The 27,012-nt window shown below is 45.0% G+C and overlaps 1 protein-coding gene across 1 annotated transcript in view; it reads right to left on the reverse strand.

Moving 5' to 3' along the window:
- Window positions 1–27,012, reverse strand: part of myo9aa (myosin IXAa) — a 223,211-nt gene that overhangs the window by 35,627 nt on the left and 160,572 nt on the right. The window contains 8 exon segments of the mRNA XM_065012316.1: window positions 1,455–1,538; window positions 1,540–1,593; window positions 4,018–4,161; window positions 9,581–9,772; window positions 13,439–13,561; window positions 13,774–13,813; window positions 15,469–15,606; window positions 26,362–26,437. Coding sequence (XP_064868388.1) covers window positions 1,455–1,538; window positions 1,540–1,593; window positions 4,018–4,161; window positions 9,581–9,772; window positions 13,439–13,561; window positions 13,774–13,813; window positions 15,469–15,606; window positions 26,362–26,437 — 851 coding nt within the window.

Genomic DNA, 27,012 nt, shown 5'->3' on the forward strand with positions numbered 1-27,012 from the left:
GGGTGATGAGGCTATAAGAAGGAGACTGCCCCTGGGTGATGAGGCTATAAGAAGGAGACTGTCCCTGGGTGACGAGGCTATAAGAAGGAGACTGCCCCTGGGTGACGAGGCTATAAGAAGGAGACTGCCCCTGGGTGACGAGGCTATAAGAAGGAGACTGGCCCTGGGTGATGAGGCTATAAGAAGGAGTCTGGCCCTGGGTGATGAGGCTATAAGAAGGAGACTGTCCCTGGGTGATGAGGCTATAAGAAGGAGACTGCCCCTGGGTGATGAGGCTATAAGAAGGAGACTGTCCCTGGGTGATGAGGCTATAAGAAGGAGACTGCCCCTGGGTGATGAGGCTATAAGAAGGAGACTGCCCCTGCCCCTGGGTGATGAGGCTATAAGAAGGAGACTGTCCCTGCCCCTGGATGATGAGGCTATAAGAAGGAGACTGCCCCTGGGTGATGAGGCTATAAGAAGGAGACTGCCCCTGCCCCTGGGTGATGAGGCTATAAGAAGGAGACTGTCCCTGGGTGATGAGGCTATAAGAAGGAGACTGTCCCTGGGTGATGAGGCTATAAGAAGGAGACTGCCCCTGGGTGATGAGGCTATAAGAAGGAGACTGCCCCTGGGTGATGAGGCTATAAGAAGGAGACTGTCCCTGCCCCTGGATGATGAGGCTATAAGAAGGAGACTGTTCCTGCCCCTGGGTGATGAGGCTATAAGAAGGAGACTGTCCCTGCCCCTGGGTGATGAGGCTATAAGAAGGAGACTGTCCCTGGGTGATGAGGCTATAAGAAGGAGACTGTCCCTGGGTGATGAGGCTATAAGAAGGAGACTGTCCCTGGGTGATGAGGCTATAAGAAGGAGACTGTCCCTGGGTGATGAGGCTATAAGAAGGAGACTGCCCCTGGGTGATGAGGCTATAAGAAGGAGACTGTCCCTGGGTGATGAGGCTATAAGAAGGAGACTGTCCCTGGGTGATGAGGCTATAAGAAGGAGACTGTCCCTGCCCCTGGGTGAGGAGGCTATAAGAAGGAGACTGTCCCTGCCCCTGGGTGAGGAGGCTATAAGAAGGAGACTGTCCCTGCCCCTGGGTGATGAGGCTAGAAGAAGGATACTCCCCCTGGGTGATGAGGCTATAAGAAGGAGACTGGCCCTGCCCCTGGGTGATGAGGCTATAAGAAGGAGATTGCCCCTGCCCCTGGGTGATGAGGCTATAAGAAGGAGACTGCCCCTGGGTGATGAGGCTATAAGAAGGAGACTGCTCCTGGGTGATGAGGCTATAAGAAGGAGACTGCCCCTGGGTGGTGAGGCTATAAGAAGGAGACTGCCCCTGGGTGATGAGGCTATAAGAAGGAGACTGCCCCTGGGTGATGAGGCTATAAGAAGGAGACTGCCCCTGGGTGATGAGGCTATAAGAAGGAGACTGTCCCTGGGTGATGAGGCTATAAGAAGGGAACGGTGGTTACCTGGATAGTTGTGGCAGCCAGTCTCATCCTGGTGAAGTGTTTCCTCTCCAGCAGGGCCCTGTGACAGCGCTGCAGAGTGAATAGTACCATGGTTCAGGATCTCCCTAGTGACAGGCAGCCTGCAGTGAATACGCTCCACCTGGCAGGAACACCTGACAGTGGACACAATGAGTGGCACATCATACACACATACATATACGCACTCTCACTGTTCAAGTATGGACCTCCCCCTCCCTGGATGACCGAACACAGGAGCAACAAGAATTTCAGGTATTGGAGCTATGGGCTGCTAATTATAGACATCAAACCAAAGGAATAGTGCTGGACCTATCTATCAGTCTGTGTGTGTGTGTGTGTGTCAGAGGTACTGTCCATTCTTGGGGTATGTTCTTTATAACATCCTGTCTCAGAAAGACTACAGTGCTGGTAATATAATGTCACTGCTCCTTATTTTTCTGTTTCTCTATTTAACTAAGTTCAATAACCTAAAGCAGGGCCGAATCTCCACCCCCCCCTGTGGTGACTGAAACTGATGGTCAACTACCATTCATCAAGACAAACATGACGGACCATTTTGTCTTCTAACTATAAGGACAATGCAAGGCATGTCTGTCCTGTTGTAGTATAGTTCATTAGCCCAGCACCTGTGTTTTAAGGAAATGCTTTTGGCCACAAATGTTTCTATAGATAAGGCTAGTCTAAATTTGTCAAATAAAACAGATCAGTGCCTTGTGGCAAATCCTCATATCCCCTTTGGGGTACAATATACTAGAGAAAACAAGACAATTGGATACAATTGTTGATACCTTGACTAAAAAGTCTCAATTTGATCCCTTCCTTTTGGTTTTAATATACTATAGTGACAGGCAGCTGGGTGAATAGTACCATGGTTTAAATCTACTATAGTGACGGGCAGCTGGGTGAATAGTACCATGGTTTTAATCTACTATAGTGACAGGCAGCTGGGTGAATAGTACCATGGTTTTAATCTACTATAGTGACAGGCAGCTGGGTGAATAGTACCATGGTTTAAATATACTATAGTGACAGGCAGCTGGGTGAATAGTACCATGGTTTTAATCTACTATAGTGACAGGCAGCAGGGTGAATAGTACCATGGTTTTAATCTACTATAGTGACAGGCAGCTGGGTGAATAGTACCATGGTTTTAATCTACTATAGTGACAGGCAGCTGGGTGAATAGTACCATGGTTTAAATCTACTATAGTGACAGGCAGTAGGGTGAATAGTACCATGGTTTAAATCTACTATAGTGACAGGCAGCTGGGTGAATAGTACCATGGTTTAAATCTACTATAGTGACAGGCAGCAGGGTGAATAGTACCATGGTTTAAATCTACTGTAGTGACAGGCAGCTGGGTGAATAGTACCATGGTTTTAATCTACTATAGTGACAGGCAGTGGGTGAATAGTACCATGGTTTAAATCTACTATAGTGACAGGCAGCTGGGTGAATAGTACCATGGTTTAAATCTACTATAGTGACAGGCAGCTGGGTGAATAGTGCCATGGTTTTAATCTACTATAGTGACTATAGTGGGTGAATAGTACCATGGTTTTAATATACTATAGTGACAGGCAGTAGGGTGAATAGTACCATGGTTTAAATCTACTATAGTGACAGGCAGTAGGGTGAATAGTACCATGGTTTTAATCTACTATAGTGACAGGCAGCTGGGTGAATAGTACCATGGTTTTAATCTACTATAGTGACAGGCAGCTGGGTGAATAGTACCATGGTTTTAATCTACTATAGTGACAGGCAGCTGGGTGAATAGTACCATGGTTTTAATCTACTATAGTGACAGGCAGCTGGGTGAATAGTACCATGGTTTAAATCTACTATAGTGACAGGCAGCTGGGTGAATAGTACCATGGTTTAAATCTACTATAGTGACAGGCAGCTGGGTGAATAGTACCATGGTTTAAATCTACTATAGTGACAGGCAGCTGGGTGAATAGTACCATGGTTTAAATCTACTATAGTGACAGGCAGCTGGGTGAATAGTACCATGGTTTTAATCTACTATAGTGACAGGCAGCAGGGTGAATAGTACCATGGTTTTAATCTACTATAGTGACAGGCAGTAGGGTGAATAGTACCATGGTTTAAATATACTATAGTGACAGGCAGCTGGGTGAATAGTACCATGGTTTTAATCTACTATAGTGACAGGCAGCTGGGTGAATAGTACCATGGTTTAAATCTACTATAGTGACAGGCAGCTGGGTGAATAGTACCATGGTTTTAATCTACTATAGTGACAGGCAGCTGGGTGAATAGTACCATGGTTTAAATATACTATAGTGACAGGCAGCTGGGTGAATAGTACCATGGTTTAAATATACTATAGTGACAGGCAGTAGGGTGAATAGTACCATGGTTTAAATATACTATAGTGACAGGCAGCTGGGTGAATAGTACCATGGTTTAAATATACTATAGTGACAGGCAGCTGGGTGAATAGTACCATTGTTTTAATCTACTATAGTGACAGGCAGCTGGGTGAATAGTACCATGGTTTAAATATACTATAGTGACAGGCAGTAGGGTGAATAGTACCATGGTTTTGCCAACTTGGTATCCATCGGGAGCAAGGTCCACCTGGCCCAGATACTGTCCGATGCCTTCCTGGGTGGCACTGGTGCCCTCGGGTAGCAGCACGCGGAAGTGGCGGATGAAATCCTGCCAGGCAAGTAGAGGGAAAATGAGAAACACACACAAAAAAGGGTTATTATAAATGTAGGAGGCAGTCCTCAACGGCCACGGTCTCTACTGGTTGACTCTTCTCTATGGCACTGTACTGATCAGCTGTTTGACTGGCCTTCTCTCCATTGGTCTGAATCTGTCGCAGGGAGCACAAAACACTGCAGCCCCTGAGGATTGGAGCTGTTCATTTCTAAGTGACATCACCAGCTAGTCTGAGGACAAGATGCAGTTCGGGGCACATGTGGTTTTAGGGATAGTCCATGGTGATATTTACAGGGAGACTAACTAACATCATCAAAAAAAGATTAACTCTCCCACTCCTCCAAACGGAGGCCCGTTGTCTGATGTCAACACAGTAGGGCAGTCTGGGAAACCGGTGAAAGCTGTAGGGGTGTGGCTGACTGACTGGGAAACAGATGCTGTGTTTTTACAATTACCCCCATGTTTCATTACAGACTATAGAGGCCCTGTTCTCCACCATGACCTCAGGACAGTCTTCAGAAGACACGCGCTCCAGATATTTTTCATCATCACAGAGGACCGTAGCTCTAATCTGTCAGGGGAATTCAGATAAATGACAATGTCAGGCTGAGGCTAAAACTAGCCCGTGTTGTGAGTAAGTTAATGAGCGGACGGGCGGGGCATTTCTTCTCCTTTCACTGTCAAGGTTGTGTATTACAAACGTTCCATCACAGTGGTTTTTCCCGGTGATCTAATGTTTGGCTTCCACATCTGTAAACACTAGCTCAACGGTTCCTTACAGGACAAGCAATACACGAAAAGAAAAGGTGATGCTACTATAAAACTGAAGGATTTGCTAAAAGTACAGTAACAAGCTAGACACTAGACAATCTATAACATTATTGTGACATTACTGTACCCAACTAGACATATTCAAATGCAACCTAACTTAAGAGCACTGTCCTAATAGTCCCACAATACTATCATACAAACATCAAACTTAGTCTTCGAGACAATATGGCCACCACTTCAAATCGCAAGCAAGTCATTTCTTACAGCAGACGCCATTGTTTGCTCAATGAATAGCACAATAAGTTGCATACAACTGATCCCAATCACCAAGCCAACTGAAACACAGATAGAAGTGGAAACAATGACTCAGATGTTGGACTTGACTCGGAGGTTACTTAGCAACAGAGGACATGACTCGGAGGTTACTAAGGAAGAGAGGAAATTGCACCAGGGCTCGAGTTCACACCACCTTTGGACAGAAGGAAAATGTTAACGTCGTCGCTAATGAGTGACTGAAACTTGCACTCTTTGTTTCATGTTTACAGGGGAGAAGACCGGCAGATTAACTGACTAATGTCTACGATGTGAGTGTTTCTAGGAGAGAAGACCGGCAGATTAACTGACTAATGTCTACGATGTGAGTGTTTCTAGGAGAGAAGACCGGCAGATTAACTGACTAATGTGTACGATGTGAGTGTTTCTAGGAGAGAAGACCAGATTAACTGACTAATGCAGAGTGTTTTAACACTGACTGACTAATGTCTACGATGTGAGTGTTTCTAGGAGAGAAGACCGGCAGATTAACTGACTAATGTCTACGATGTGAGTGTTTCTAGGAGAGAAGACCGGCAGATTAACACTGACTAATGTCTACGATGTGAGTGTTTCTAGGAGAGAAGACCGGCAGATTAACTGACTAATGTCTACGATGTGAGTGTTTCTAGGAGAGAAGACCGGCAGATTAACTGACTAATGTCTACGATGTGAGTGTTTCTAGGAGAGAAGACCGGCAGATTAACACTGACTAATGTGTACGATGTGAGTGTTTCTAGGAGAGAAGACCGGCAGATTAACACTGACTAATGTCTACGATGTGAGTGTTTCTAGGAGAAAAGACCGGCAGATGTGAGTGTTTCTAGGAGAGAAGACCGGCAGATTAACACTGACTAATGTCTACGATGTGAGTGTTTCTAGGAGAAAAGACCGGCAGATTAACTGACTAATGTGAGTGTTTCTAGGAGAGAAGACCGGCAGATTAACACTGACTAATGTCTACGATGTGAGTGTTTCTAGGAGAGAAGACCGGCAGATTAACTGACTAATGTGTACGATGTGAGTGTTTCTAGGAGAGAAGACCGGCAGATTAACTGACTAATGTGTACGATGTGAGTGTTTCTAGGAGAGAAGACCGGCAGATTAACACTGACTAATGTGTACGATGTGAGTGTTTCTAGGAGAGAAGACCGGCAGATTAACTGACTAATGTCTACGATGTGAGTGTTTCTAGGAGAGAAGACCGGCAGATTAACTGACTAATGTTTCTAGGAGAGAAGACAGATGTGAGTGTTTCTAGGAGAAAAGACCGGCAGATTAACAGATTAACTGACTAATGTCAGATTAACTGACGATGTGAGTGTTTCTAGGAGAGAAGACCGGCAGATTAACTGACTAATGTCTACGATGTGAGTGTTTCTAGGAGAGAAGACCGGCAGATTAACACTGACTAATGTCTACGATGTGAGTGTTTCTAGGAGAGAAGACCGGCAGATTAACACTGACTAATGTCTACGATGTGAGTGTTTCTAGGAGAGAAGACCGGCAGATTAACTGACTAACTAATGAGTGTTTCTAGGAGAGAAGACCGGCAGATTAACTGACTAATGAGTGTTTCTAGGAGAGAAGACCGGCAGATTAACTGACTAATGTGTACGATGTGAGTGTTTCTAGGAGAGAAGACCGGCAGATTAACACTGACTAATGATGTGAGTGTTTCTAGGAGAGAAGATGGCAGTGACTAATTTCTGAGTGTTTCTAGGAGAAGACCGGCAGATTAACTGACTAATGTCTACGATGTGAGTGTTTCTAGTGTTTCTAGGAGAGAAGACCGGCAGATTAACACTGACTAATGTGTACGATGTGAGTGTTTCTAGGAGAAAAGACCGGCAGATTAACTGACTAATGTCTACGATGTGAGTGTTTCTAGGAGAGAAGACCGGCAGATTAACTGACTAATGTTTCTAGGAGAGAAGACCGGCAGATTAACTGACTAATGATGAGTGTTTCTAGGAGAGAAGACCGGCAGATTAACTGACTAATGTGTACGATGTGAGTGTTTCTAGGAGAGAAGACCGGCAGATTAACTGACTAATGTGTACGATGTGAGTGTTTCTAGGAGAGAAGACCGGCAGATTAACTGTTTCGATGTGAGTGTTTCTAGAGAGAAGACCGGCAGATTAACTGACTAATGTCTACGATGTGAGTGTTTCTAGGAGAGAAGACCGGCAGATTAACTGACTAATGTGTACGATGTGAGTGTTTCTAGGAGAGAAGACCGGCAGATTAACTGACTAATGTCTACGATGTGAGTGTTTCTAGGCAGAGAAGACGATGTGAGTGTTTCTAGGAGAGAAGGCAGATTAACTGACTAATGTGTACGATGTGAGTGTTTCTAGGAGAGAAGACCGGCAGATTAACTGACTAATGTCTATGATGTGAGTGTTTCTAGGAGAGAAGACCGGCAGATTAACTGACTAATGTCTACGATGTGAGTGTTTCTAGGAGAGAAGACCGGCAGATTAACTGACTAATGTGTACGATGTGAGTGTTTCTAGGAGAGAAGACCGGCAGATTAACTGACTAATGTGTACGATGTGAGTGTTTCTAGGAGAGAAGACCGGCAGATTAACTGACTAATGTGTACGATGTGAGTGTTTCTAGGAGAGAAGACTGGCAGATTAACACTGACTAATGTGTACGATGTGAGTGTTTCTAGGAGAGAAGACCGGCAGATTAACACTGACTAATGTGTACGATGTGAGACAGACCGGGAGATGGGGTAAATTAGGGATGAGAGTGTGTGTGCATGTATGTATATATGTTTGTGTATGTGTGCGTGTGTGTGGATATAAACTCAGCAAAAAAAGAAATGTCCCTTTTTGTCTTTCAAAGATAATTCGTAAAAATCCAAATAACTTCACAGATCTACATTGTAAAGGGTTTAAGCACTGTTTCCTATGCTTATTCAATGAACCATAAACAATTAATGAACATGCACCTGTGGAACGGTCGAGAAGACACAAACACCTTACAGACAGTAGGCAATTAAGGTCACAGTTATGAAAATTTAGGACACTAGAGAGACCTTTCTACTGACTCTGAAAAACAACAAAAGAAAGATGCCCAGGGTCCCTGCTCATCTGCGTGAACGTGCCTTAGGCATGCTACACAGCGCCGTGAGGACTGCAGATGTGGCTAGGGCAATAAATTGCAATGTCCATACTGTGAGACGCCGAAGACAGCTCTACAGGGAGACAGGATGGACATCTGATCGTCCTCGCAGTGGCAGACCACGTGTAACAACACCTGCACAGGATCGGTACATCCGAACATCACACCTGTGGGACAGGTACAGGATGGCAAAAACAACTGCCCGAGTTAGACAAGGAACGCACAATCCCTCTATCAGTGCTATGACTGTCCGCAATAGGCTTAGAGGCTGGACTGAGGGCTTCTAGGCCTGTTGTAAGTCAGGTCCTCACCAGACATCACCGGCAACAAAGTCGCCTATGGGCACAAACCCACCGTTGCTGGACCAGACAGGACTGGCAAAAAGTGCTCTTCACTGACGAGTCGCGGTTTTGTCTCACCAGGGGTGATGGTCGGATTCGCTTTTATCGTCGAAGGAATGAGCGTTACACCGAGGCCTGTACTCCGGAGCGGGATTGATTTGGAGGTGGAGGGTCCGTCATGGTCTGGGGCAGTGTGTCACAGCATCCTCAGACTGAGCTTGTTGTCATTGCAGGAAATCAACGCTATGCATTACATGGAAGACATCCTCCTCCCCTCCTCATCCCTCATGTGGTACCCATCCTGACATGACCCTCCAGCATGATAATGCCACCAGCCATACTGATCGTTCTGAGCATGATTTCCTGCAAGACAGGAATTTCAGTGTTCTGCCATGGCCATCGAAGAGCCCGGATCTCAATCCCATTGAGCATGTCTGGGACCTGTTGGATCTGAGGGTGAGGGCCATTCCCCACAGAAATGTCCGGGAACTTGCAGGTGCCTTTGTGGAAGAGTGGGGTAACATCTCACAGCAAGAACAGTCAAATCTGGTGCAGTCCATGAGGAGATGCACTGCAGTACTTAATGCAGCTGGTGGCCACACCAGATACTGACTAATACTTTTGATTTTGACCCCCCTTTGCTCAGGGACACATTATTAAATTTATGTTAGTCACATGTCTGTGGAACTTGTTCAGTTTATGTCTCAGTTGTTGAATTTTGTAATGTTCATACAAATATTTACACATGTTAAGTTTGATGAAAAACTCATTGACAGTGAGAGGATGTTTCTTTTTAGTTTGTGTGTGTGTGTGAGTTTGAGTACGTGTCTGTGCATCTGTATAAAACTGCTTACCTGGAAGGTGTACTTGATGCTGTAGCCTGACTGGCGGATGCGCACGGTCTCCAGCATACCCGTGTAGCGGAGCTGCCTGAGCACCAGGCCCTCGTTGAAGCGCAGGGGCAGCTTCTCTGCATTAGAACGGATGCATTTGACAAAGTAGGGCTCTGATTGGCCCAGAGTCTCCATCAGCTTATTGAGAGAGGCCTGTGGTAGGACAGATCAGGGGTGCCATCATTAGTCCAAAACGTTTATTTAAAAAAAAAACTGTTAATATCTCCAAACGGAAAACATTTCTATTGGACAAATTCAGGTAGGCCCCTCCCTGTTTCGTTTGCTTCTGTTTGGTTCCTAGTGAATACATACCAGGGCATTGACTTCACCAAAAACATATTAAAACATCGTATAAACAGACAGAAATACACAGACGGCACATTGGCTTTGTTGGTTTTATAGCAGGGAGGAGTGGTTTTGTTGGTGTACTGTGGCTTGTTTTATAGCAGGGAGAAGTGCTTTTGTCTGGTGTGAATAAATTGTTGTCATATCTTTATAACCTTTTTAACCACATAATAAAAGACTGTCTAGGATAAAAGGCTAGTGTGTACTTGGCTGCTGTAGCATGGAGGGTTGGAGTGAGGAGAGAGACGGGTCCTCTTGGGTTCTCTTGCGCCGGACAACAAGAAACAGACTGGGTGAGGTCCATCTGAATGCTTCTTACGAAGCCACTCCTTTGTTGCCCGGGCGGTGTATTTGGGATCATTGTCATGCTGAAAGACCCAGCCACATTTAATCTTCAATGCTCTTGCTGATGGAAGGAGGTTTTCACTCAAAATCTCACGACACATGGCCCCATTCATTCTTTCCTTTACACGGATCAGTCGTCCTGGTCCCTTTGCAGAAAAACAGCCCCAAAGCATGATATTTCCACCCCCATGCTTCACAGTAGGTATGGTGTTCTTCGGATGCAACTCAGCATTCTTTGTACTCCAAACACGACGAGTTAAGTTTTTACCAAAAAGTTATATTTTGGTTTCATCTGACCATATGGCATTCTCCCAATCTTCTTCTGGATCATCCAAATGCTCTCTAGCAAACTTCAGACGAGCCTGGACATGTACTGGCTTAAGCAGGGGGACACGTCTGGCACTGCAGGATTTGAGTCCCTGGCGGCGTAGTATGTTACTGATGGTAGGCTTTGTTACTTTGGTCCCAGCTCTCTGCAGGTCATTCACTAGGTCCCCCCGTGTGGTTCTGGGATTTTTGCTCATTTTAACCCCACGGGGTGAGATCTTGCGTGGAGCCCCAGATCGAGGGAGATTATCAGTGGTCTTGTATGTCTTCATTTCCTAATAATTGCTCCCACAGTTGATTTCTTCAAACCAAGGTGCTTACCTATTGCAGATTCAGTCTTCCCAGCCTGGTGCAGGTCTACAATTTTGTTTCTGGTGTCCTTTGACAGCTCTTTGGTCTTGGCCATAGTGGAGTTTGGAGTGTGACTGTTTGAGGTTGTGGACAGGTGTCTTTTATACTGATAACAAGTTCAAACAGGTGCCATTAATACAGGTAACGAGTGGAGGACAGAGGAGCCTCTTAAAGAAGAAGTTACAGGTCTGTGAGAGCCAGAAATCTTGCTTGTTTGTAGGTGACCAAATACTTATTTTCCACCATAATTTGCAAATTAATTCATTAAAAATCCTACAATGTGATTTTCTGGATTTTCTTTTCTCATTTTGTCTGTCATAGTTGAAGTGTACCTATGATAAAAATTACAGGCCTCTCATCTTTTTAAGTGGGAGAACTTACAATTGGTGGCTGACTAAATATTTGTTTGCCCCACTGTGTGTGTGTGTGTGTGTCTGTGTATATATATATATATATATATATATATATACACACACACATAGTGCACTAGTTTTGACCATATATATATATATATATATGTGTGTGTGTGTGTGTGTGTGTATGTATGTATGTATGTATGTATGTATGTATGTATGTATATATATATATATATATATATATATATATGTATATATGTATATATGTGTGTGTGTGTGTGTATGAGAGTGTTTGTGTGTGTGTGGCTATTTCGGTGGCCAGGAATGCACTTCCCCCCCCACTCCACTCAGAAGATGAAAGCAATCAGCCACACAACAGGATGTGGGAAGTGATGTCACCACTCGCAGCCTTCTGCCCAGGCTTCCTGCCAGCCAGAGAGGGTTAGAGTACAGGCCAGGGCTAGGGGATATGTGATTGTTGTTGTGGGGGTGGTCACGCCTCTTTACTCTCATACTGCGTCCCAAATGCCCCCCCCCCCCCCCCCCCCACTCCAGGTCCTGGTCAAAACTAGTGCACTATGTAGGGAATAGGGGGTCATTTGGGACTCCTCCTCCCCCACTGTGAGCCAGGAGCAATAGAGACAGCCAGGCATGAGAAAAGACACAACAGAGGAGTTAAGAAAGACAAGATGGTGGGAGGGGATGGAGAGATGATTACGGCTGTGATAAAGGGGATGATCATAACTGAGATGAGTTGACAATGTCCCCTTCTGTTTCATCAGCCTACTCAGCTGGTCTTAGAGAAGCTGGGGACTTCCATATTTAAGTATTTACCTTTACTTTGGCGACTACAAAGTCATTTTTAAACCGAGTTTGAAAGTAACTGTTCTTTCTGGAAGGTGTGCTGCACCATTTCCCTACATTTTCTCCCAACATAGTCCAGCAATTTGAGTTCAACCAATGAGCATCAGCCCCTTGTCACATGAGACAGCAGGCAAGATGCATATGATGAACACACAGCAGGGCGAGAGCAATGACGTGTAGCACATATGTGATGTAGTACGCAATTTTCTGGGAACACTTTCGGCTCGTGAGCACTATTTTCCAAACTACTGGCTAAAAAGTATACAAAAGTGAAAGAGAATATTTTTATATAAAATAGCATATGGGTTTTATTATTTTCTTTTTGACATGGTGAAATCTGCTCAACTGAGCTGAACATTCATCATCAGGGATCACACTAGTTTCCAAAGTGACAGAGACATGGGGATGTTCTTGACAAGAGATGCTTTTTATGGCCTATTAAAATTGTACTTTTCCCCCCACCCAGACATGATGTCATCGTTGTCTTTTGGGTGGGATGATAAAAAGAAAAAGACGTCACAGGCTGGGACCTGACAGTGGGCGGACAGACAGACAGACAGACAGACAGACAGACAGACAGTCAGAGGGAGGGAGGAGGTTGTAAAAAGACGTCACAGGCTGGGACCTGACAGTGGGCGGACAGACAGACAGACAAGGTTTTAAAAAGACGTCACAGGCTGGGACCTGACAGTGGGCGGACAGACAGACAGACAAGGTTTTAAAAAGACGTCACAGGCTGGGACCTGACACTGGGCGGGCGGACAGGCGTACAGACAGAGGGAGGAGGTTGTAACAGACAGCTCATGGGACAACACCCAGAGTTCTAGAGAACATCCATACTGTCAGCTGGACTCAGCTGGTCACTTCCAATACACATCCCAGATACATGTAGCAGAGAGATGTCACCCCTAACCACTGATCTGAGGTCAGTTTTGTATTTTATCCCCTGATACACAGGTGTCAAACTCCAGTCCTCGAGGGCCAGCGGGTCATTGCTCCTCCCTTGCACTTGATTGATCAATTAAGGTCAATGATTAGTTAGGAACTCCCCTCACTTTGTTGTCTAGGTCTTAATGGGCATAATTGGACAAGAATTTAAAAGATATAACAAAAACCAGCAGCCTCACGGCCCGCCAGGATTTAAGTTTGGCACCCTTGCCCTAATAGTAAAGGGCATGATTTGGGAAAGATACACTGATCCTAGATGTGTGCCTAAGGGGGACTGACTGACCTGGAACTGAGCGCTGATGCTGGGTGGTTTCTTCTTCTTGTGGAGGTGGAGGAGGGACTTGGTGATGCGGTCGTGCAGCGTCAGGTTGCTGAGATACTTTAGGGACTTGACGTCAAGCAAGTGCTGCGGTAACAGAGAAGAACACACAGCCAGTATGAGTCAGCACTAGTACCATCACTAGCGGTTTAAACACAAGGTGGCTTAACAAGGTGGCTTAACAAGGTGGCCTAACAAGGTGGCCTAACAAGGTGGCTTAACAAGGTGGCCTAACAAGGTGGCCTAACAAGGTGGCTTAACAAGGTGGCTTAACAAGGTGGCTTAACAAGGTGGCTTACCTTTGGAAGACTGGGCTTTGATTTGTAGTTTTTGTTTCTCCTGGTAAAAGAGAGCAGATGGTTTTAGGGACTTAGAAGAATATCTACACTGTGTCTTCTCTATCAGGCCAAAATAGGGCATAAAGAGGAGTGGTGTAGGAGGTTTGAGACAAACAGTCAGTCCTGACAGTAACTTAATGAGTGGTGTAGGAGGTTTTAGACAGAAAGTCATTCCTGACAGTAACTTAAGCAGTGCTGGTGGTGGGTGGGTGACCAGTGTTAACTTCTTTGGGACTGGGGGGCAGTATTGAGTAGCTTGGATAAAAAGGTGCCCAGAGTAAACTGCCTGCTACTCAGGCCTAAAAGCCAGAATATGCATATAATTAGTAGATCTGGATAGAAAACACTCTGAAGTTTCTAAAACTGTTTGAATAATGTCTGAGTATAACAGAACTCATATGGCAGGCAAAAACCTGAGAAAAAATCCAACCAGGAAGTGGGAAATATGAGGTTTGTAGTTTTTCAAGTCATTGCCTATCGAATATACAGTGTCTATGGGGTCATATTGCACTTCCTAAGGCTTCCACTAGATGTCATCAGTCTTTAGAAATTTGTTGGATGGTTCCACTGTGAAGGAGGGGGGAATGAGAGCTGTTTGAGTCAGGGGTCTGGCAGAGTGCCATGAGTTCAGTCTCGCGCGCTCCCATGAGAGTTAGCTGCGTTCCATTGCATTTCTACATACAAAGGAATTCTCTGGTTGAAACATTATTGAAGATTTATGATAAAAACATCCTAAAGATTGAGTCTATACTTCGTTCGACATGTTTCTACGAACTGTAATATGGCTTGCCTGCGCCTCCTGAGTTTGGATTTGTGTACTAAACGCGCGAACAAAAAGTAGGTATTTGGACATAAATGATGGCCTTTATCGAACAAAACAAACATTTATTGTGGAACTGGGATTCCTGGGAGTGCATTCTGATGAAGTGAAGTGAATATTTATAATGCTATTTCTGACTTCTGTTGACTCCACAACATGGCAGGTATCTGTATGGCTTGTTTTTTTGTCTGATCGCCATATTCAGATTATTGCATGGTGTGCTTTTTCTGTAATTAAAAAAAAAAATCTGACACAGCGGTTGCATTAAAGAGAAGTGGATCTAAAATTCCATGCATAACACTTGTATCTTTTAGCAATGTTTATTATGAGTATTTCTGTAAATTGATGTGGCTCTCTGCAAAATCACCGGATGTTTTGGAACTACTGAACATAACGCGCCAATGTAAACAGATTTTTGGATATAAATATGAACTTTATCGAACAAAAAATATATGTATTGTGTAACATGAATTCCTATGAGTGTCATCTGATGAAGATCAAAGGTTAGTGATTCATTTTATCTCTATTTCTGCTTTTTGTGACTCCTTTCTTTGGCTGGAAAAATGGCTGTGTTTTTCTGTGACTAGGTGCTGACCTAACATAATTGTTGTGTGCTTTCGTTGTAAAGCCTTTTTGAAAATCAGAAACTGTGCCTGGATTTACAACAAGTTTATCTTTAAAATGGTGTAAAATACTTGTATGTTTGAGGAATTTTAATTATGGGATTTCTGTTGTTTTGAATTTGGCGCCCTGCAATTTCACTGGCTGTTGGCGAGGTGGGACGTTACCGTCCCGAATATCCCAGAGAGGTTAAACGAAGATGTTGAGTCACTCACATGAGGATGCCGTGGGCTCTCTCCAGGAGCTTGCTGCTGGTAGAGTTGACAAAAATTCCTCCATCCTCTTCCGTGTTGGACCCGCTGGATGACAGGCGGCTCTGACGCCCACCACGCCCATTCCAGCCCACACCATCCCTGGTTAGGAAGTTTCAAATGATCCACAGTTAAAAATATGCCTTGAAAAAATAGAGATTTCATTTTAGCTGGACAACTTAGAAAAAGCTGGGAAAAAGCTTAAATAAGAAAATGCTTGACCAACATTGACTGTATTGCATGTCCTGTAGACATATTAAGCACCACTACAAATGGGATATGCTATCCTAGCCATAGGTTCAGCAGTGTAAAGCCTCAGGCCTCAAGGTAAAGCCTGGTCATCCTAGCCAAGCGCCTGAACAAACAGCAGGTTTTTCTATCAACACAGCGGCTTGGGTCGGTTAACGGTCAACCCCTAACACCAAACCCCTTAAGCCCTGAGGGTAGGAGTCAGAGAGAGAGAGAGAAAGACACTCCTGAGTAACCACTGGTAGTTTACTGTGTCAGGACTGGGGAGGAGAAGGAGATCCATTATGGATTCCACCTGGCAAGCCATCAGGACTGGGGAGGAGAAGGCCATCCATCATGGATTCAACCTGGCAAGCCATCAGGGCTGGAGAGGAGGAGATCCATCATGGATTCTACCCGGCAAGCCATCAGGACTGGGGAGAAGAAGGTAATCTATCATGGATTCCACCCGGTAAGCCATCAGGACTGGGGAGAAGGTCATCTATCATGGATTCCACCCGGCAAGCCATCAGGACTGGGGAGAAGGATATCCATCATGGATTCCACCCGGCAAGCCATCAGGACTGGGGAGAAGGATATCCATCATGGATTCCACCCGGTAAGCCATCAGGACTGGGGATAAGAAGGTCATCTATCATGGATTCCACCCGGCAAGCCATCAGGACTGGGGAGAAGAAGGTCATCTATCATGGATTCCACCCGGTAAGCCATCAGGACTGGGGAGAAGGATATCCATCATGGATTCCACCAGGACTGGGGAGAAGAAGGTAAGCCATCAGGACTGGGGAGAAGAAGGTCATCTATCATGGATTCCACCCGGTAAGCCATCAGGACTGGGGAGAAGAAGGTCATCTATCATGGATTCCACCCGGTAAGCCATTAGGACTGGGGAGAAGGATATCCATCATGGATTCCACCCGGTAAGCCATCAGGACTGGGGAGAAGAAGGTCATCTATCATGGATTCCACCCGGTAAGCCATCAGGACTGGGGAGAAGAAGGTCATCTATCATGGATTCCACCCGGTAAGCCATTAGGACTGGGGAGAAGGATATCCATCATGGATTCCACCCGGTAAGCCATCAGGACTGGGGAGAAGAAGGTCATCTATCATGGATTCCACCTGGCAAGCCATCAGGACTGGGGAGAAGGATATCCATCATGGATTCCACCCGGTAAGCCATCAGGACTGGGGAGAAGGATATCCATCATGGATTCCACCCGGTAAGCCATCAGGACTGGGGAGAAGAAGGTCATCTATCATGGATTCCACCCGGTAAGCCATTAGGACTGGGGAGAAGGATATCCATCATGGATTCCACCCGGTAAGCCATCAGGACTGGGGAGAAGAAGGTCATCTATCATGGATTCCACCTGGCAAGCCATCAGGACTGGGGAGAAGAAGGTCATCTATCATGGATTCCACCTGGCAAGCCATCAGGACTGGGGAGAAGGTCATCTATCATGGATTCCACCCGGTAAGCCATCCCAGCAGCCAGGGAGGGATGTTTGTTTTCACACTCTGACCCATAATGATTTATACACCACCTCCTACTGGGTCTGTGGCCACACACAACGACACGTTAAACACGGTATCCATGCGGGAGTACATATAGAAATGTTACTAATGTGGGGGCTTCGTCTTTCCTACAAGCAGGACGGGGTCAGAGGTTAAACACGGTATCCATGCGGCAGTACATATAGAAATGTTACTAATGTGGGGGCTTCGTCTTTCCTACAAGCAGGACGGGGTCAGAGGTTAAACACGGTATCCATGCGGGAGTACATATAGAAATGTTACTAATGTGGGGGCTTCGTCTTTCCTACAAGCAGGACGGGGTCAGAGGTTAAACACGGTATCCATGCGGGAGTACATATAGAAATGTTACTAATGTGGGGGCTTCCTCTTTCCTACAAGCAGGACGGGGTCAGAGGTTAAACACGGTATCCATGCGGCAGTACATATAGAAATGTTACTAATGTGGGGGCTTCGTCTTTCCTACAAGCAGGACGGGGTCAGAGGTTAGACACGTGTCCATGGGGTGGCATCATAGGTGATAAGTCCAAGGCCAACAGGTGAAGACTTACAGTACAGTAGTGTTGTTGGGAGTCAAATGTTGGAATGTATACTGTCTCTAAAGATGGAAGACTGTTTGTTACACAAACCACTTCTACATTAAATATGAGGGGAAACAAAGCAAGCCATTTGTTTCCGGATTGTACCGTTTGATGTGGTCACCCAAATTAAAATGGTTACTCATTGCCTTAGGGTTTTATTTGAATAAAAAAACTATGAACACCAAAGTGTTTATTTGCTAAGTCAGAGTAAAACAACACTGAGGTCTCAAAGTATTTGGCTTTTACGACACAGTATAGGATCCCACGGTTTTTGTCATATTTTGTGGCTAAACTGATGGGGGAAAACACTGCATATTTTGCTCTGTTTCGTGCATTCACAGCCAAGAATAGTTTGGACAGTGGAGACAGATTGAAAATAAGACTGAGCATAAATGGCTGTGTCTCTTGGTTTGGACTTAGAAGGACCTGTTTAGATTTCTCTTCATAGAGGTCATGGAAGAGATCCAAAATACCTACTTTAGCCAAGCTACAGGAAGTGATCAGGTCCAAATTTCATATAAAGAACAGATAAAGAACAGAGTAAATCCTGAAACCCAGTGGTGAGATATATTTCCAATTTAAACAGGCCTCCCAATAAGTTTTGATGATTTAAACTAGAGACCGATAACTCCGTTGACTAGGGAATTACAATTATAGCACTAAAGCAATATAAACAAAATGCCCTGGTGGAAATAAATTAGGTTTCCACCCTGACCACACTTGAGACTAACCCTAGAAATATGAAAATGAGTAAGAAATGTTTCAGTTGCCAGTTCTGAAATATGGATACTTGTCCCTTTAATAAGGATTTGCTCCTTTATCCAATTTTCACCTAAAATGACACACCCAAATCTAACTGCCTGTAGCTCAGGACCTGAAGCAAGGATATGCATATTCTTCATACCATTTGAACGGAAACTATTTGAAGTTTGTGGAAATGTGATATTAATATAGGAGAATAACACACATTAGATCTGGTAAAAGATAATACAAAGAAAAAAACATGCGCTTAAAAAACAATCATGTACAATCATCTTTGAAATGCAAGAGAAAAGCCATAATGTATTATTCCAGCCAAGGCCCAATTTACATTTTGGCCACTAGATGGCAGCAGTATATGGGCAAAGTTTTAGACTGATCCAATGAACCATTGCATTTCTGTTCAAACGTTTGTATCAGTTTATTAATACATTTTCAAGTTCATAACTGTGCACTCTCCTCAAACAATAGACAGTTAGATTAACAAGAATTTAAGCTTTCTACCAATATCCTGGGAAATGTCCTGGGAAAAATGTTCTTGTTACTAACAACCTCGTGCTAATCGCACTAGCCAACGTAAGCTCAACCGTCCCGTGGGGGACCCAACGATCCTGTAGAGGTTTTTAAACAATGTTCCTCTAATGCTGTGTATGCCACAAGGAGGAACGGCTACAGAATAGGTTTGTTTTCAGAGTACCCCTCTGGACTACAGACAGTACTGTACTGTAGCGTCCATCTGAGAAGACACCTACCGAGAGCCAGTATTTATCCGTCTCCTGAAACACATAACTCTGACCTGACATCATGCAGGAAACAGCTGCATGTGGCTTTAGCACTAACTTAGTAACCCTGAGTGTGTGTGTGTGTGTCTGTGTGTCTCCTCCTCCAAATCATATTAGCAGGACTTGTGTAACAGTCCAAGACTTGCCCTCTTGCAACAAAAGCACTGTTCTAAGGGTGGTCTTTTGCCACTTGCTGTATACTGGGGCAGTAATGTCATGCTATGGGGTTAATTAGGGGCTATGGGGAATTAGGGGGCAGTAATGTTATGCTATGGGGTTAATTAGGGGTATGGGGATCTAGGGGCAGTAATGTCATGCTATGGGGTTAATTAGGGGCTATGGGGAATTAGGGGGCAGTAATGTTATGCTATGGGGTTAATTAGGGGTATGGGGATCTAGGGGGCAGTAATGTCATGCTATGGGGTTAATTAGGGGTATGGGGCTCTAGGGGCAGTAATGTTATGCTATGGGGTTAATTAGGGGTATGGGGATCTAGGGGCAGTAATGTCATGCTATGGGGTTAATTAGGGGTATGGGGAATCTAGGGGCAGTAATGTTATGCTATGGGGTTAATTAGGGGTATGGGGATCTAGGGGGCAGTAATGTCATGCTATGGGGTTAATTAGGGGTATGGGGCTCTAGGGGCAGTAATGTTAATGTTATGGGGTTAATTAGGGGTATGGGGCTCTAGGGGGCAGTAATGTAATGTTATGGGGTTAATTAGGGGTATGAGGCTCTAGGGGGCAGTAAAGTAATGTTATGGGGTTAATTAGGGGGTATGAGGCTCTAGGGGGCAGTAATGTAATGTTATGGGGTTAATTAGGGGGTACAGGGCTCTAGGGGGCAGCGGAAGGCGTTAGGTGAGTCAGTGCACAATCATTATTTTAAAGCTTTGTTAGATTTTTCTCCAACCCATTGCCGAACAACCCTCCTCTTCTGTACTGGGGAGCGTCATTATTAAACAACCCTCCTCTTCTGTACTGGGGAGCATCATTATTAAACAACCCTCCTCTTCTGTACTGGGGAGCATCATTATTAAACAACCCTCCTCTTCTGTACTGGGGAGCATCATTATTAAACAACCCTCCTCTTCTGTACTGGGGAGCATCATTATTAAACAACCCTCTTCTGTACTGGGGAGCATCATTATTAAACAACCCTCCTCTTCTGTACTGGGGAGCATCATTATTAAACAACCCTCTTCTGTACTGGGGAGCATCATTATTAAACAACCCTCTTCTGTACTGGGGAGCGTCATTATTAAACAACCCCCCTCTTCTGTACTGGGGAGCATCATTATTAAACAACCCTCTTCTGTACTGGGGAGCGTCATTATTAAACAACCCTCTTCTGTACTGGGGAGCGTCATTATTAAACAACCCTCCTCTTCTGTACTGGGGAGCATCATTATTAAACAACCCTCCTCTTCTCCTCTTCTGTACTGGGGAGCATCATTATTAAACAACCCTCTTCTGTACTGGGGAGCATCATTATTAAACAACCCTCTTCTGTACTGGGGAGCGTCATTATTAAACAACCCTCTTCTGTACTGGGGAGCGTCATTATTAAACAACCCTCTTCTGTACTGGGGAGCATCATTATTAAACAACCCTCTTCTGTACTGGGGAGCATCATTATTAAACAACCCTCTTCTGTACTGGGGAGCATCATTATTAAACAACCCTCCTCTTCTGTACTGGGGAGCATCATTATTAAACAACCCTCCTCTTCTGTACTGGGGAGCGTCATTATTAAACAACCCTCTTCTGTACTGGGGAGCGTCATTATTAAACAACCCTCCTCTTCTGTACTGGGGAGCGTCATTATTAAACAACCCTCCTCTTCTGTACTGGGGAGCGTCATTATTAAACAACCCTCTTCTGTACTGGGGAGCATCATTATTAAACAACCCTCCTCTTCTGTACTGGGGAGCATCATTATTAAACAACCCTCTTCTGTACTGGGGAGCATCATTATTAAACAACCCTCTTCTGTACTGGGGAGCATCATTATTAAACAACCCTCTTCTGTACTGGGGAGCATCATTATTAAACAACCCTCTTCTGTACTGGGGAGCGTCATTATTAAACAACCCTCCTCTTCTGTACTGGGGAGCGTCATTATTAAACAACCCTCCTCTTCTGTACTGGGGAGCGTCATTATTAAACAACCCTCCTCTTCTGTACTGGGGAGCATCATTATTAAACAACCCTCCTCTTCTGTACTGGGGAGCATCATTAAACAACCCTCCTCTTCTGTACTGGGGAGCGTCATTATTAAACAACCCTCCTCTTCTGTACTGGGGAGCATCATTATTAAACAACCCTCCTCTTCTGTACTGGGGAGCATCATTATTAAACAACCCTCCTCTTCTGTACTGGGGAGCATCATTATTAAACAACCCTCCTCTTCTGTACTGGGGAGCATCATTATTAAACAACCCTCCTCTTCTGTACTGGGGAGCATCATTATTAAACAACCCTCCTCTTCTGTACTGGGGAGCATCATTATTAAACAACCCTCTTCTGTACTGGGGAGCGTCATTATTAAACAACCCTCTTCTGTACTGGGGAGCGTCATTATTAAACAACCCTCCTCTTCTGTACTGGGGAGCGTCATTATTAAACAACCCTCCTCTTCTGTACTGGGGAGCATCATTATTAAACAACCCTCCTCTTCTGTACTGGGGAGCGTCATTATTAAACAACCCTCTTCTGTACTGGGGAGCATCATTATTAAACAACCCTCCTCTTCTGTACTGGGGAGCGTCATTATTAAACAACCCTCTTCTGTACTGGGGAGCATCATTATTAAACAACCCTCTTCTGTACTGGGGAGCGTCATTATTAAACAACCCTCCTCTTCTGTACTGGGGAGCATCATTATTAAACAACCCTCTTCTGTACTGGGGAGCATCATTATTAAACAACCCTCCTCTTCTGTACTGGGGAGCGTCATTATTAAACAACCCTCTTCTGTACTGGGGAGCATCATTATTAAACAACCCTCCTCTTCTGTACTGGGGAGCATCATTATTAAACAACCCTCTTCTGTACTGGGGAGCATCATTATTAAACAACCCTCTTCTGTACTGGGGAGCATCATTATTAAACAACCCTCTTCTGTACTGGGGAGCGTCATTATTAAACAACCCTCCTCTTCTGTACTGGGGAGCATCATTATTAAACAACCCTCTTCTGTACTGGGGAGCGTCATTATTAAACAACCCTCCTCTTCTGTACTGGGGAGCATCATTATTAAACAACTCTCCTCTTCTGTACTGGGGAGCATCATTATTAAACAACCCTCTTCTGTACTGGGGAGCGTCATTATTAAACAACCCTCCTCTTCTGTACTGGGGAGCGTCATTATTAAACAACCCTCTTCTGTACTGGGGAGCGTCATTATTAAACAACCCTCTTCTGTACTGGGGAGCGTCATTATTAAACAACCCTCCTCTTCTGTACTGGGGAGCGTCATTATTAAACAACCCTCTTCTGTACTGGGGAGCGTCATTATTAAACAACCCTCCTCTTCTGTACTGGGGAGCGTCATTATTAAACAACCCTCTTCTGTACTGGGGAGCGTCATTATTAAACAACCCTCCTCTTCTGTACTGGGGAGCATCATTATTAAACAACCCTCTTCTGTACTGGGGAGCGTCATTATTAAACAACCCCTCTTCTGTACTGGGGAGCGTCATTATTAAACAACCCTCCTCTTCCATCATTATTCCTCTTCTGTACTGGGGAGCGTCATTATTAAACAACCCTCTTCTGTACTGGGGAGCGTCATTATTAAACAACCCTCCTCTTCTGTACTGGGGAGCATCATTATTAAACAACCCTCTTCTGTACTGGGGAGCATCATTATTAAACAACCCTCCTCTTCTGTACTGGGGAGCATCATTATTAAACAACCCTCTTCTGTACTGGGGAGCATCATTATTAAACAACCCTCCTCTTCTGTACTGGGGAGCATCATTATTAAACAACCCTCCTCTTCTGTACTGGGGAGCATCATTATTAAACAACCCTCCTCTTCTGTACTGGGGAGCATCATTATTAAACAACCCTCCTCTTCTGTACTGGGGAGCATCATTATTAAACAACCCTCTTCTGTACTGGGGAGCGTCATTATTAAACAACCCTCCTCTTCTGTACTGGGGAGCATCATTATTAAACAACCCTCCTCTTCTGTACTGGGGAGCGTCATTATTAAACAACCCTCCTCTTCTGTACTGGGGAGCGTCATTATTAAACAACCCTCTTCTGTACTGGGGAGCATCATTATTAAACAACCCTCTTCTGTACTGGGGAGCGTCATTATTAAACAACCCTCCTCTTCTGTACTGGGGAGCATCATTATTAAACAACCCTCCTCTTCTGTACTGGGGAGCGTCATTATTAAACAACCCTCCTCTTCTGTACTGGGGAGCGTCATTATTAAACAACCCTCCTCTTCTGTACTGGGGAGCATCATTATTAAACAACCCTCCTCTTCTGTACTGGGGAGCATCATTATTAAACAACCCTCTTCTGTACTGGGGAGCATCATTATTAAACAACCCTCTTCTGTACTGGGGAGCATCATTATTAAACAACCCTCTTCTGTACTGGGGAGCATCATTATTAAACAACCCTCTTCTGTACTGGGGAGCATCATTATTAAACAACCCTCTTCTGTACTGGGGAGCGTCATTATTAAACAACCCTCCTCTTCTGTACTGGGGAGCGTCATTATTAAACAACCCTCCTCTTCTGTACTGGGGAGCATCATTATTAAACAACCCTCCTCTTCTGTACTGGGGAGCATCATTATTAAACAACCCTCCTCTTCTGTACTGGGGAGCGTCATTATTAAACAACCCTCCTCTTCTGTACTGGGGAGCATCATTATTAAACAACCCTCTTCTGTACTGGGGAGCATCATTATTAAACAACCCTCCTCTTCTGTACTGGGGAGCGTCATTATTAAACAACCCTCCTTCTTCTGTACTGGGGAGCATCATTATTAAACAACCCTCTTCTGTACTGGGGAGCATCATTATTAAACAACCCTCCTCTTCTGTACTGGGGAGCGTCCTTATTAAACAACCCTCCTCTTCTGTACTGGGGAGCGTCATTATTAAACAACCCTCCTCTGTACTGGGGAGCGTCATTATTAAACAACCCTCCTCTTCTGTACTGGGGAGCGTCATTATTAAACAACCCTCCTCTTCTGTACTGGGGAGCGTCATTATTAAACAACCCTCTTCTGTACTGGGGAGCGTCATTATTAAACAACCCTCCTCTTCTGTACTGGGGAGCATCATTATTAAACAACCCTCCTCTTCTGTACTGGGGAGCGTCATTATTAAACAACCCTCCTCTTCTGTACTGGGGAGCGTCATTATTAAACAACCCTCCTCTTCTGTACTGGGGAGCGTCATTATTAAACAACCCTCCTCTTCTGTACTGGGGAGCATCATTATTAAACAACCCTCTTCTGTCCTGGGGAGCGTCATTATTAAACAACCCTCCTCTTCTGTACTGGGGAGCGTCATTATTAAACAACCCTCCTCTTCTGTCCTGGGGAGCGTCATTATTAAACAACCCTCTTCTGTACTGGGGAGCATCATTATTAAACAACCCTCTTCTGTACTGGGGAGGGTCATTATTAAACAACCCTCTTCTGTACTGGGGAGCGTCATTATTAAACAACCCTCTTCTGTACTGGGGAGCGTCATTATTAAACAACCCTCCTCTTCTGTACTGGGGAGCGTCATTATTAAACAACCCTCCTCTTCTGTACTGGGGAGCATCATTATTAAACAACCCTCTTCTGTACTGGGGAGCATCATTATTAAACAACCCTCTTCTGTACTGGGGAGCGTCATTATTAAACAACCCTCCTCTTCTGTACTGGGGAGCATCATTATTAAACAACCCTCTTCTGTACTGGGGAGCGTCATTATTAAACAACCCTCCTCTTCTGTACTGGGGAGCATCATTATTAAACAACCCTCTTCTGTACTGGGGAGCGTCATTATTAAACAACCCTCCTCTTCTGTACTGGGGAGCATCATTATTAAACAACCCTCCTCTTCTGTACTGGGGAGCATCATTATTAAACAACCCTCCTCTTCTGTACTGGGGAGCATCATTATTAAACAACCCTCCTCTTCTGTACTGGGGAGCATCATTATTAAACAACCCTCTTCTGTACTGGGGAGCGTCATTATTAAACAACCCTCCTCTTCTGTACTGGGGAGCATCATTATTAAACAACCCTCTTCTGTACTGGGGAGCATCATTATTAAACAACCCTCCTCTTCTGTACTGGGGAGCGTCATTATTAAACAACCCTCCTCTTCTGTACTGGGGAGCATCATTATTAAACAACCCTCTTCTGTACTGGGGAGCATCATTATTAAACAACCCTCTTCTGTACTGGGGAGCGTCATTATTAAACAACCCTCTTCTGTACTGGGGAGCATCATTATTAAACAACCCTCTTCTGTACTGGGGAGCGTCATTATTAAACAACCCTCTTCTGTACTGGGGAGCATCATTATTAAACAACCCTCTTCTGTACTGGGGAGCATCATTATTAAACAACCCTCCTCTTCTGTCCTGGGGAGCATCATTATTAAACAACCCTCCTCTTCTGTACTGGGGAGCGTCATTATTAAACAACCCTCCTCTTCTGTACTGGGGAGCGTCACTGCCCTGGAAACTCTGGAGTGTGTTCAGCAATGACGCTCCTTAGTACAGAATCATCAACATTTGAGTCATTTAGCAAACACTCTTATCCAGAGCGACTTACAGGAGAAGGGCACGTCGACAGATTTTTCACCTAGTCTGCCCAGGGATTCAAACCAGCAACCTTTTGGTTATTGGTCCAATGCTGTTAACCGCTAGGCTACAACATATCTCAGCATACACCGTACAGTACACAGGTGGTCTTACCGTGGAGATTTCTCGTTGAGCGTGTTGCTGCCCTGCAGGTCCGACAGAGGTGTTCGTAGACTCTTCCTGACCACACCTGAGCCGGGAGAGACAGGGAAGGAGGAGAACACAACAACGTGAGAGGACACGCAAAGATGGACCAGGCCAAACCCAGACCAATGTTAGACCCCAGGACAATACCAGTTCTTTTTTTTCTTCTTTTTTTTGAATTTTACCCCCTTTTTCTCCCCAATTTCGTGGTATCCAATTGTTGTAGTAGCTACTATCTTGTCTCATCGCTACAACTCCCGTACGGGCACGGGAGAGATGAAGGTTGAAAGTCATGCGTCCTCCGATACACAACCCAACCAAGCCGCACTGCTTCTTAACACAGTGCGCATCCAACCAAGCCGCACTGCTTCTTAACACAGTGCGCATCCAACCCGGAAGCCAGCCGCACCAATGCGCCGGAGGAAACACCGTGCACCTGGCCACCTTGGCTAGCGCACACTGCGCCCAGCCCGCCACAGGAGTCGCTGGTGCGCGATGAGACAAGCCGCACTGCTTGGTTAAGGGCGCTGTATTGCAGCGCCAGCTGTGCCATCAGAGTCCCTGGGTTCGCGCCCAGGCTCTGTCGTGGCGGGCTGGGCGCAGTGTGCGCTAGCCAAGGTG

The sequence above is a fragment of the Oncorhynchus nerka genome, linkage group LG27, assembly GCF_034236695.1.
Source record: "Oncorhynchus nerka isolate Pitt River linkage group LG27, Oner_Uvic_2.0, whole genome shotgun sequence".
In the NCBI taxonomy this organism is placed as follows: domain Eukaryota; kingdom Metazoa; phylum Chordata; class Actinopteri; order Salmoniformes; family Salmonidae; genus Oncorhynchus; species Oncorhynchus nerka.